Source organism: Nesoenas mayeri, assembly GCF_963082525.1.
Source record: "Nesoenas mayeri genome assembly, chromosome: 24".
Taxonomy (NCBI): Eukaryota; Metazoa; Chordata; class Aves; order Columbiformes; family Columbidae; genus Nesoenas; species Nesoenas mayeri.
Genome location: NC_137546.1, coordinates 1,359,266 through 1,370,532, shown reverse-complemented (window position 1 = coordinate 1,370,532; position 11,267 = coordinate 1,359,266). Strand labels below are relative to the sequence as shown.

Below are 11,267 nucleotides of genomic sequence, written 5' to 3'. Positions count from 1 at the left end.
GCGCTCATTGGCTGTGCGGGAGCGAGGGGCGGGGCGTCACTGCGGGCGGCAGAGCGGACGCGCACTAGGACCCGCACCCGGCGACAGAGCGCGGTTCTTCTGCCGGTAGCGCAGCCGGCACCGCCCGCAGCCGGCACCGCAGCGCTCCGGCCCGCCCTCACGCCCGCCGCCACGCTTCTCCCTGCTCGGCGCCGCGGCAACGCCCACCCGCTTCCTCCTCTGAGCCAATGTCGAGGCAGCGCCGAGCCTTGAACCCGCCCCTCTTGCCCCGGAAGCGGAAGGGGCTCCCTCCCCGATTGTAACGCCATATTGGATTTTGTGGAAGAGGGGGCGGGGAAGCGGAAGGACCCGGCTCGGCCGCCCGTGAGTAGCGGCGGCCCCGTGGGGCCAGGACGGACCGGACCGGGGGGAACCGGTGCCGCCGGCGGGAGGGGGCGGTGACGGTGACGGTGACGGTGACAGTGACGGTGACAGACCCCGGGCGGGCGGGGGCTTCTCCGAGCTCGGCCGTTGCGGCCCGAGCGCTACCCCCGGGGCTGCCGGAGCGCCCGGATCCCGCCGCCCGGGGCCGCTCCGGTCCTGCTCCCCTCAGCGGGCGCCCCGGGGCCTCTCGCTCGGGTCTCGGGCCGAGCGGCGCCGCTGTGGTTGTCAGCGAAGTGTCTCGGCCGGTGCCCGGTGCGGGGCTCCGACAGCCCGGGCCGCCCCGGCGCTGGGTGCCGTTAAACAGCGGCTTCTTTAGGGTTAAAAACACCCCAGACCCACAGTTTGCATAACTAACGGGTTATTTTCCACTGTTTCCCCGTTGACCGTGTTGTTAATAAATTGCTTTAGCGTGTTGTTGCTCCAGAGATGTCTCCTGTGTCAGATAAGGAAACACATACGAGCAGTAACGTGTTTTTGCTCGTCATGTGCTTCATTCGTATTTTAAATTTAAGGAAAATTTATATTGCGATGAGGCAGTTGTCTGAAAATTCGATGTGTCTCTGTATCTGATGACGTGAGGTGTAAGTTAAATGTCTTTGCTGCCCCAGGTCCTGTCATTGTTAAGAACTTAGAAACGCAGTGGTATTTTTGATGATGTTACCGTAACGTTTGTGGTAAAAACCGCAATTGTTGAAGTTCACGCGTTGGCCTAGTTGCTGTATGTCGATAGAGAAGGATGTTGTAACGTGGTTTAGTTTCAGCAGCAGTCTGTTCTGCTAGTGACAAACCATCCCACTGTGTGTTAGTCTTTGTGTATCTTTCTGATTGTTTGCTTTACTGATGTGGCTGAAGGGTTGTTATAATTCATTACACTGAACACTGAGTGTTACATTGTGAAAGAGGAATTGCTGCTGTTTAATTATGCCCTTGAGCCAATGAGATCTGACCTGTGCTTTTAACTGTAAACTGCCTTCAAAGCAAGGCCAAAAGCTGCTTTTCCTGATTATTGTCCGGTTACAGATGTTCTTTCATTGAAGTTTGAATGTGACAAGAAATGTTAACTTAAATTTTAAATTTGTCATGTGAAATACTTTAGTCTATGTTGCTTAAACAGAGCCAGTGAGAGGTTTCTTTTCAGTAAAAGTGTCAGCTGGTTGTGTTTCCTGGTCTGCTATGGACGAGCTGTTGATATTACAAAGAATCGTATGTAATCACATAGAACATAATTCTTACACCAAGCAAAATGCCCACCCCAGCGTAAACCATCAGTAGCCTTAGAGACACGATTCTTCACTTGATCTGCTCAGGTTAACGGATACAACAGTGTCGTGTTTGGTTTGCTGTGGATGTATCTGTAAAATCAGTTGTGAGAATATGGAAGGTTTTATGTTCGTGACCTTTAGAGAATTGCTATCTGATCAATAGGTTGGTATCGTTTTGTTGCAGCTTTATTCTTGAGGACATTTCAGAAAAACCCAAACTAAAGCACAGAATGATGCTCAGCTAATAATGCTGAGTAACTTCTTTCTTCTGCAGTGCAGTGAATGGGGAGAACAACAATTACCTCCTTTTGCCTGTACTGAAAAAGTCTATATCTGTATTGTATGAATTTCTGTTTGATTTTTCTCTTTAGCTGTAGCTTGAATTAAAGTGGGCTGCAGCTCCTGAGGCCTTGTAATGAATCCCCTTCTCCTTTAAAATGTAGCAGGACTCCTTTTTTTCCAATTACTAATTATTCCATAGGATGTAGTTTTCAGATGTTTACATAAGAAATATCCACCTTTAAGGTTCTGTGTCTCCCCACATTGTCCTTGGTCTCAGATTATTTTTCGCAGCAGATAAGTTTTTCTGATTTAGTAATATTTCCTGTATCTTTCTTCCCACGTGGGGCTCCTGAGGTGTGGGCGCACGGCTGAGGAGCTCCCGCTGGCCCTGCGTCCTGCAGTCCCACCCTCGCTGAGGACTCCAGGAAGTCATGGCAGGGATTGGTTTGGTGATGTGGCAAAGATGTTTCTGTATAGAATCCATTTGATTTTGTTTGGTTTATATCTTGAACTGTGAAACTTGGTTGAGCTTAGCTGAAAAGAAAAATAAAGATCTTAAATTGGTAGCAGAAGCATGTCCTAAAAAATCATTCCCTTGGTTAATTTTTTTAACCCGAGTTCAAAATCCTGACCTTTTAGTGTACAGCTTTACTCATGCATAAAACTTTCTGTGACTGCTCAGCTCTTTGTGTTCAGGAGACGTAAACTCATTGAGTAATTCTACTTGCCTTTGTAAAATATCTTGTTCTTTGCTTTCTTGACAATTTCTTTTGGAAATTAATTTCTTTTGGAATAAACATCCTCTCTTTAAGAATAAAAATAGTTTGCTTCAAACGGGTCAATGCAAAGAGTCTCAATGGAAATGCTGGTTCACAGAATGTATTGTAAAGCTTCACTGAGCTTAGAATTTTAAGTGTTACCTACATAGTATGTTTTGTTTCCACAGCAACCATGTCAGAAGGGGACAGTATTGGTGAGTCTGTGCATGGAAAACCTTCTGTGGTCTACAGATTTTTCTCCAGACTCGGACAGGTTGGTTTTCCGTAGGGTTTTCCTGGCTCTGTTAGAAGCCAGTCTCATTGCAGCTTTTTGATCTCATTACTCTTTGAGTGAATTGTTGAAATACTAACATCTCTGCGAAAGATTTCTTTTGAAGCCTTTTAAAAATAGGTAACAAATATTATAATACACAGCTTAATGGGATATTTAACGTGTGTATATCTGACATTGCACAGTGGAAATATATGTTGTTATTGTCAAAAATGAGTCACTTCAGATTTCACGTCAGATTCATCCTAAGGAAAGTAAACTTGCTTAAAATATTGTCAATTTAAATTGTTTTACAAAGCTCCAAGCGTTAGGGATTTTCTTTTGCCTTTGTAAAAATATAGAACTTTTCAAATGTTTGTCAGTATGCTTATGTTTAACCAGTTTATTCGTAATAAGAAACACCAATGTTTCACATTACTCTCGTTCCCGAAATATCATTCACAAATGCTCACTATTGCTAATGCTGCCCTGTAATAAACTTTATTCATTGTGCATCATGTATTCTACAGATGTACACTTTATGTTTCCTCCTAGATCTACCAGTCCTGGTTAGACAAATCTACTCCATATACTGCAGTGCGATGGATTGTAACTTTGGGCCTGAGTTTTATCTACATGATTAGAGTTTATTTACTGCAGGTAAGAAAACTGGATTTACTGCTGAAGTAGCTTTAGGTATCATTACTGTCCTGTTTCTTTTGTTAAGTGTTCTTGAACTACAGTTTGCTTTGGCGTTACCTATGGTATCAGCACACGGCAGAAGGTAAATTGGTCTGAAGAACAAAGACATCTGTTGGTGTTAAACTCAGCTTCACAATGGAGACTGTGAATGCTTGAGGATTATTATCTGATGGCACTAGAAATTGGAAATACTCCATTAGTTCTGATTAAATTACATCATAAACCTCTGAAAACTCCTGCAATTAAGTTTTTGCTTTTATATTAAAGCCGTGTAACAGCTTAAAAATGCTAATAGATTCTTTTTGTCTTGTTTATTTGTATTGCAGTAAGTTTAGCCAGTATTTAGGTGGCTTTAAATGAAAACTGTTACATATGGCATCTGTCATTACACAAAAGAAAGAGATTCATAAAGGTGATTTCGTCTTCTCACAGTCAGAATGCTTATTTTATACAGTGAGAATTTATAATATTTTTAACAAGGCCATTTGTGTTAATGTGAGGATGTGGAAAAGCGCTTCTCAAGGAAGCAAAAAACCAGGTAGTTTAATAGAGTTTGAAAAGTCGGTATCTGAAGACGGTTTTCAGGAAGACTTTAATCTGGGCTCTGTTTCCTCTGCCGCAGGGTTGGTACATTGTGACATATGCCTTGGGAATCTACCACCTAAATCTCTTCATAGCTTTCTTGTCGCCAAAGGTCGACCCCTCTTTAATGGAAGATTCAGGTATGATGAATAGTTCATGGTGCGATCGTTTTGAACTTGTTCAAACTTCCAGCTCTTTTAGTCTGATACAGTCGTGTAAAGAAAGGCAATTTTAGCATGACATTTTATTTTTAGACTTGCAAAACATCTGTACAACTTGACAGCAGGACTTACTGTAAAATGTATCTTTTTTCAGGACTTGAACGTAGTCCTTATTGTGTTAGGTTTCTGTATTTTGAAAGGAGGTTTGTGTGACTTAAGTTCTCCCCATGGTAACTCAAGTGACCTGGCACTCATTTTCTTTTGGGAAATCAGTGTTAAGTTACATTAAAACAGCTAGAATCACAGAATCCCAGAATGTCAGGGATTGGAAGGGACCTTGAAAGCTCATCCAGTGCAATCCCTCCATGGAGCAGGAACACCCAGATGAGGTGACGATGGCCATCCCACCTGTGTGAGGTGTGAGCAGGTGCAAGATCTGCTCTACATGGTTGTGTAGCTTAAGGAAGAGATTGAGACACTGAGGACCATCAGGGAGCATGAAAAGGAAATCGAGTGGTGCAGTAACTCCCTGGCGTGCCACTCAGAGAGGCTCCGGGGGATACCCCCCAAAAGGTGATTAACCTGAGATGAAGGACTAACAAGGAGGGGCTGGTTGAAGCAGTAAAGGTTGAGGGCTGCCTTGGTTGCAGCGACCATGAGATGGTGGAGTTCAGGATCTCCTGTGGCAGGAGCAGGATAGCAAGCAGAATTGCAACCCTGGATTTCAGCCACTGCAACTGGAATCTATGTGCAAAAGTTTTTATTTTTTAAAAATCTAACAAGTAAAAAAAATCTGTAGTCTGAATAGTGTGGAAAATTAGTGTGATTAGTGTGAGGGGTTTATGGTGTGGGGTCTTCTTTTGTTTTGATTTTTTTTTTTAGATGATGGCCCTTCCTTACCTACAAGGCAAAATGAAGAATTTCGGCCTTTCATTAGAAGGCTCCCAGAGTTTAAATTCTGGTGAGTGGATCCGTCTGCCCATGCTCCATTTTTGAAAAATGTAACTGTCTGCATCAAGCTGGTGGGAGCTGGGATTGAAGGATTAATTGTTAATATTATTTTTAAGGCACTCTGCCACTAAAGGAATCCTGGTTGCTATGGCATGCACGTTCTTCGAGGCTTTCAATGTTCCTGTTTTTTGGCCAATCCTTGTGATGTACTTCATTATGCTATTCTGTATCACAATGAAGAGGCAAATCAAGGTAACTTGCCAAGGATAGTAGTTTGTGATGTCAGAATGTACAGTACTGTTCCAAGTGGTATTTCATGTATTGCACACGCTTCTGTTACCAGAGGAGCTGGAACAGCTAATGTTCAAGTGTTGCATATTTGCAGCTTTGAGCAGTTTTTTTCCCAGACATGCAGAAGTTGTGAATTAAAGACGAAAGAGCAGTGAAGAGTGAATAGCTCTGTGAAGCACTGATCTCTCTCATCTCTCTCCAGTTTTCTCTGGTCCCCCAATCAATAATCTTCACTGTGCTGGGTACATTGTTGGGTGTCCCCAAATTTGAGATTGACAAGATGAGGCTCATACCCCTATTTAGATGGAAAGTCGCATATGATGAGCCATTTCATTACCTTTACAGTACTGAAGAACTGTCTTTCTAGGGGACTTTGTAATTTACAATGTGTATTATAAAACATGTTTGTAAATATTAAGTAAGTTTCTTGCCTCAAAAATGGATCTTTTCTCTTTGCAGCACATGATAAAGTACAGATATATACCCTTCACGCACGGCAAGAGGAAATACAAAGGGAAAGAAGATGTGGGAAAGACCTTTGCAAGCTAGAAGATGCAATCAATCTGTTGACCAATTCTAACTAAAGGAACGATTTTGAGCCATTGTAACAATGCCTTTTTTCTTCATAAAAAATGATTAACAGAGTGGTGACAAAGCAGTTGAATTTTCATTTTAAGAGGATCTTGCTATTTTTATCTGAAATATTGGTTTCTTGAAGAAACTGGCATTCTAACCACATTGCATTGAGTTTCTTATCTTTTGTAAGAAGTTGGAGAAACTTCAGCTAATCCCGTGGATTTGGGATAATGTATTTCTTTCAAGATCCATTGCACTGGAGAGATTAATGGCCAAGAGTTGGACATTTTTACATAGTTCTCCTGCTCAATATCACCCTGCCTGAAGTGCTGTGCACATATGCGGAGGAGAAACGTCAGCTGGCACACATGATGCTGTTTTCTGCTTCATGGCCGTGTGCTGTTTTCATAGAAAAATTCAGTAGACCTAGATAGATGCAGAACTTATGCCAGTTTCCTAAATGCATGGTATTACTGAGTTATAATCAAACAAATATAGATAGGAATAAGAAATCTACTAAATTATGGGGTTTGCAATAGTGAGAAAGCACTCATGTAGCTTCAGAAGTAACTCATTTGTGTCGGGTTTTAATGCCAGTTTCACCATTACATCTCCCAGCAGATGCTAAATTTGGGCTTTTTCATGATGACTCAAAACTTTGTTCAAACTCTATCCCAATTTCCTCTGAGGACCTGGAATTATAAAAAATATATATTTTAATTGTTATTAGTTGGAGTTTCTTTCATACTTAAGGGTTTCTTGATTAATTTAAGCTGACTTTGTGCAGCCCCTTCAGAATATGCCCAAACTGGCCACAGCAGACAAACGGTGTGGGGTTTAACACAGCTTTTCATTTTCTATGGGGAAAAAAAATCGGAGAGAAATGACCTGCATGTAAACTTTTTCATGTGATACAACTGCAGTTTTATCAAGTGACTTTTTAATTCCAAAATTTATTAAAGACAGTGTCCCCCTTTACTTGTTCTCTATCTTTATATACATGTATTGATCTAATAGTATTTATGGCTCCTTTCAATAGCGGTTACCCTCAGTTTATCTTCACACAATGCCTTTTTCAGCTCTCCAGGGAGCATTCACTTGCAGAAAGTAGGAAAATATGAGCTATTGGAAGATTCTGAATGGAAGTTGGCAGGACCTAATTGGAAAACGTAGGTAGGAACACCTTCCTCAGCTTTTGACAAGTGAAGTTATTCTGGAGCTCTGGAATTCAGCCTTCAGTAGTCCTGGGAAAATGACAGGGATTTTAGTTCAGGTTGACCTGTTCTTTTTTGTTTGTTTCACAACCAGTGTGGAAACTAATAATGTCAAAATGGAAAGTTACGGAAACACAGTATCCAGAAAGGGCATTCTAAAAGTACCAGTTATAGATGCTCGCAGTTTGTTGCCCCAACTTGGTGCAGTTGTCTTCAGGTTTGCTGGAGTTTCTGAATGATGTGGGCAAATCAGGGAGAAAAATACCGTGTTTGTTATGTTTATTAATATTAAAATCAGCAACTGGGATGACTCCTGCTAAACAAGAAAGTGTTAACGACATCCATCGCAGCTTAGACACTTGAACCGCCACTTCATGTCAAAATGTAGTGGCAGCTTGAGATTAATGCCTTCTCAGGTAGGAACACACGCTCTACATTCAGCGAGATTAACAGTGTTCAGATATGGATTGTAGGTGATGTTGGGACAAGGGTACAGTGTTCTAGCTGACTCTCAGCACACAGCAGCCAGACAAGCTTCATGGCATTCTGTTAAACTTCCTGTAAAACAGGAATGAAGTGGCACCTGGCACAGGCACTTACCAGCTTTAGAATCAAGTTTTTTCTTGGATTAACTCAAGCTGTATGACAACTTTACAAAGGGGTGTGTGAGTTGAGGCTGCTGTCTTGAAACAGAATACATTTTTCCTTTACAGTTGGTAGTGACGCAAGTAGATCAGTTTCTGAGGATGAAACTTCTCTCTGCACAGTGGACATTCTGTCTACAAAAAGAAAATAAATTAGGTAACATGTACTGAATTGCTGTATTTAAAAGTTAAAAAAAAAAAATCCAAATATAACTGTTCAGCTACTTCTAGAAGATAATCAGCATCTGTAATTTTTTTTTTCCCGGACCAGTTTGTGATAAGCTGCAAAGTGCTAACTGGAGGGGTGGGCAGTACGGTTTCTGTTAGGCATAGTCATTGTATTCTAATAAAATATAGAGGTCCTGGTAAAGTCTTGTGTGGAGATTTCAGGTGAGAGAAACAGCCAGGCTGATGGGTATTTTCAAGCAGAAATGGTATCACGTTTACCCCTTGCAGTCCCCGTTTGTCCTGTGTACTTACTCGGGTGTTACACCACTCCGTGATGCACTCCCAGCAGAACAGGTGCCCGCAAGGTGTGGCTGTTGTATGTCTCCGTTCCTCCAAACACAAAGTGCAGCGGGAGTGGCGCCCACTAGTTTTTTCCATCGTCATATTTCTAATTAACATAGTTATATATTAATTTTATTTAGCCTGCTTGTAAGAAATACTTGATAACACAATTCTAAAGTAAACCCCATCTTCACGTGTTAACCTTTTTTGTGAAGACCCCAAAAACAAGAAAGCAAAGAATGAAATCTAAGAGATTCTTAATATCGAGGAATGCATCAAATACTACATCAGGTTCTAACTGAAGTCAAAGTGTGACTCCAGTCTTCTCCCTGTTCATGAAAGCTAACACGTTGCCCACTCCTGCTTCCACCCCGTCCTACTAAGTAAAAATCATCGTACTTGTGATGAGCTAGGTTGCGGTGCAGTTTCCACTCCTGCCTTGCTCTCTGCTTCTGCTTGAAGCTGTACATCTGAACTCCGATTGTTAGAAGAAGATGGAAGAGTGAAATTATTCCTAGAAACTTGTAACTTGATCGAATACTCTGATCTTCTCCTTGTGGTCCTCCAAAATGCAGCTGCATAATTCAGAAATAGAAATGTTTCGTTACTGCAGTTTGATGAATCTATACACGCTCTCCTCCCCAATATCAATTAACTCTTGATTTAGGTTTCTCGCTTCTGTCAAAAAAAACTGCCATGTTTCTAGGACTTATCAACCTGCTGTCTGTCTGCAGGTCTGTCTAAACATGTACTGATTTTTGTTCAAAACTATATTTAAGTATTTCCCATGGTTTTATTAAGTCACTTCTCACTTCCTGTGTATTTGTAAAAGACAGGCTGGGCTAGATAATGTTCTAAAATTACAAAGAGTATAAACTTCTGACAGTGCATTCACATATATTAGCCATAAGCTTTCGACCGCAGGAACTCATAACCCCTCTACACAGTATGAAAAGTTTCCCTCTCACCCGGTCTGCTCTGCCCATATTATAAACGGCCACAGCCAAATTCTATCTCCGTTTTACACACATGGCATCCCAAAGAGGCCAAAATGCTGCAGCTGACACCACCTTTAAACAAGAAATACATCCACTTACATATGTGATTCCTGCGATTCTTTTAGAGAGGTGATAAAAAGTGCCATTGATGTAGAATAGTGCCAGATGTAGTCGATGAAGCAAAGGTACGCTTTGCTTAAGGACATACACAATTTGTAAGACCGTTTTCTTCTGCTGCTCTGTCAGCTTCCCAACTTGTTTCTGTACCCAGTTTCGTATTAATGTCCTACTGGATGAGCCAAGTGCTGGGTTGCCCTGTGAGGTTCTGGACACCTCAGTGTCTGTCTGCAGCTCGTGTTCCAGACGTGATAATCCCTTGTCCAAGCAATAGGGTACTACGGTATGAAGAGCAATGAAGACGGCCCGTCGAAGAAAAGCAGGTACCTTTTTCTTGGTTGAGTCGACTTGAACAATGTTAACATACTCTTCACCCAGAGTCTGGTAACCTGAATGATGTAACAGAAAACACGCACGGTAAGATGGTGACCGCAATGTCATTCTCTGCATGACAGGCTGCTCCGCTCAGAACACAACAGTTTTAGAAATAGTTGCATTTTTTTGTGTTGAATGAGATGAACTTTGTCTTTACATCTGCAGCAACAGGTTTAGGCTTAAAGCAGGGATACTTTTTAACAGTGTCATGCATCTCTTTTTTAAAAGAACATACATCTGGGCTGATAAACTGCTGCACATGAACTCAAACTTATGACAATTTAGTGGTTTCATATTTAATAAAAGGCACTTATAGAAAACAAACAAAAACCACCTACACTAAAGAAAACCACTGTCAAGTGGTCTCATTGCAGCTGGTGGTTGCCAAGTTACAGCAAGTGCCTGGGACAGGCAGCTCATTTTTCACTTAGGAGAAATGCTAGATCTGAGGTGACCAGGCCCTTACCTGACAGGGTGGTGAGGACGAAATAGGCCACGTCAGAGAGCAGCTCGATCTCCCTCCTCCACTCCAGCCACTTCTTGGCACCTGAGAGATCGTTCCAGTCACTTGATGTGAAATTCAAACCGATTCCCCCCAGCACCGCATTAACACCCCCGGCCCATCCCGAGCTCTGAGGGACCCGCTGTCCCCGCAGCCCCGCCCGCCGGCGCACGGCGGCCCAGCCCCTCGGCGGGGCTCGGGCTGCGGAGAAGCCCCCACGGGAGGCGTTCCTACGGCGGAGAGTTACCCGCGAGCCCATGCAGCGCGGAGCCGGCCCCGCTCCGCAGCCCGCTCCGGTACAGCTCGTCCTTCTGCCCGCAGCGCACCAGCCGCGCCGGCCCCGCCGCCGCCATGACGGGCGGAAGGACACGCCCCTCTCCCCTCAGCGGGGCGGTGCTGAGGCTGTGCGCCGGCGGGCGTAGGGACGTTGCGTCATCACGCGCCGCCCGCGGGGAGGGCGCGCGGCTGAGGAGACGCCCTGGAAAGGGCGGGAGCGGCCCCGGGCAGTCCCCTCCGCCTGTGTGGTTTGCCGCCCGCTGCCGCCGTGCCCCTCGGTCCAGGCGGGGCCTCGTCCTTCTGCCGGGCTATCTCCGCGCTCAGCAGCTCGGCCATGCCGCCCTGGCTGCGCCCCGCAGCGCGCTGCTTAGC

The 11,267-nt window shown here is 43.7% G+C and overlaps 2 protein-coding genes across 4 annotated transcripts; one reads left to right on the top strand and one right to left on the bottom strand.

Moving 5' to 3' along the window:
- The first annotated feature begins 37 nt into the window (after positions 1–37).
- On the top strand, positions 38–6,979 carry RER1 (retention in endoplasmic reticulum sorting receptor 1). The gene is made up of 7 exons (XM_080358579.1): positions 38–363; positions 2,914–2,999; positions 3,552–3,656; positions 4,321–4,420; positions 5,324–5,402; positions 5,509–5,644; positions 6,143–6,979. The coding sequence occupies exons 2-7, from the start codon at positions 2,919–2,921 to the stop codon at positions 6,230–6,232; spliced, it is 591 nt and encodes a 196-aa protein (XP_080214705.1). The 5' UTR covers positions 38–363; positions 2,914–2,918; the 3' UTR covers positions 6,233–6,979.
- A 144-nt stretch (positions 6,980–7,123) lies between these two features.
- On the bottom strand, positions 7,124–10,995 carry PEX10 (peroxisomal biogenesis factor 10). Of its 3 annotated transcripts, XM_080358578.1 has the most exons (7): positions 10,867–10,995; positions 10,584–10,664; positions 9,725–10,131; positions 9,027–9,202; positions 8,598–8,733; positions 8,074–8,252; positions 7,124–7,503 (listed from the first exon to the last, which is right to left on the bottom strand). In XM_080358578.1, exons 1-6 carry the CDS (start codon positions 10,970–10,972, stop codon positions 8,181–8,183), a joined length of 978 nt encoding a protein of 325 aa, XP_080214704.1. In that variant the 5' UTR covers positions 10,973–10,995; the 3' UTR covers positions 7,124–7,503; positions 8,074–8,180. The 3 variants fall into 3 exon arrangements, with proteins under 3 accessions (XP_080214704.1, XP_080214702.1, XP_080214703.1); XM_080358576.1 differs by having other exon boundaries at positions 10,584–10,973; XM_080358577.1 differs by lacking the exon at positions 7,124–7,503 and having other exon boundaries at positions 7,516–8,252; positions 10,584–10,973.
- Between the last annotated feature and the right edge of the window lie 272 nt (positions 10,996–11,267).

Coding starts and splice junctions, on each gene's coding strand:
- RER1 (XM_080358579.1), top strand. CDS start 2,919: ATGTCAGAAGGGGACAGTATTGGTGAGTCTGTGCATGGAAAACCTTCT. Junction 3,657..4,320: donor TTAGAGTTTATTTACTGCAG/GTAAGAAAACTG, acceptor CCTCTGCCGCAG/GGTTGGTACATTGTGACATA. Junction 5,403..5,508: donor CTCCCAGAGTTTAAATTCTG/GTGAGTGGATCC, acceptor ATTATTTTTAAG/GCACTCTGCCACTAAAGGAA.
- PEX10 (XM_080358576.1), bottom strand. CDS start 10,878: ATGGGCTCGCGGGTAACTCTCCGCCGTAGGAACGCCTCCCGTGGGGGC. Junction 10,132..10,583: donor CGTCCTCACCACCCTGTCAG/GTAAGGGCCTGG, acceptor TACATCATTCAG/GTTACCAGACTCTGGGTGAA. Junction 8,253..8,597: donor CGGAGTGGTGTAACACCCGA/GTAAGTACACAG, acceptor TTCTTTTTGTAG/ACAGAATGTCCACTGTGCAG.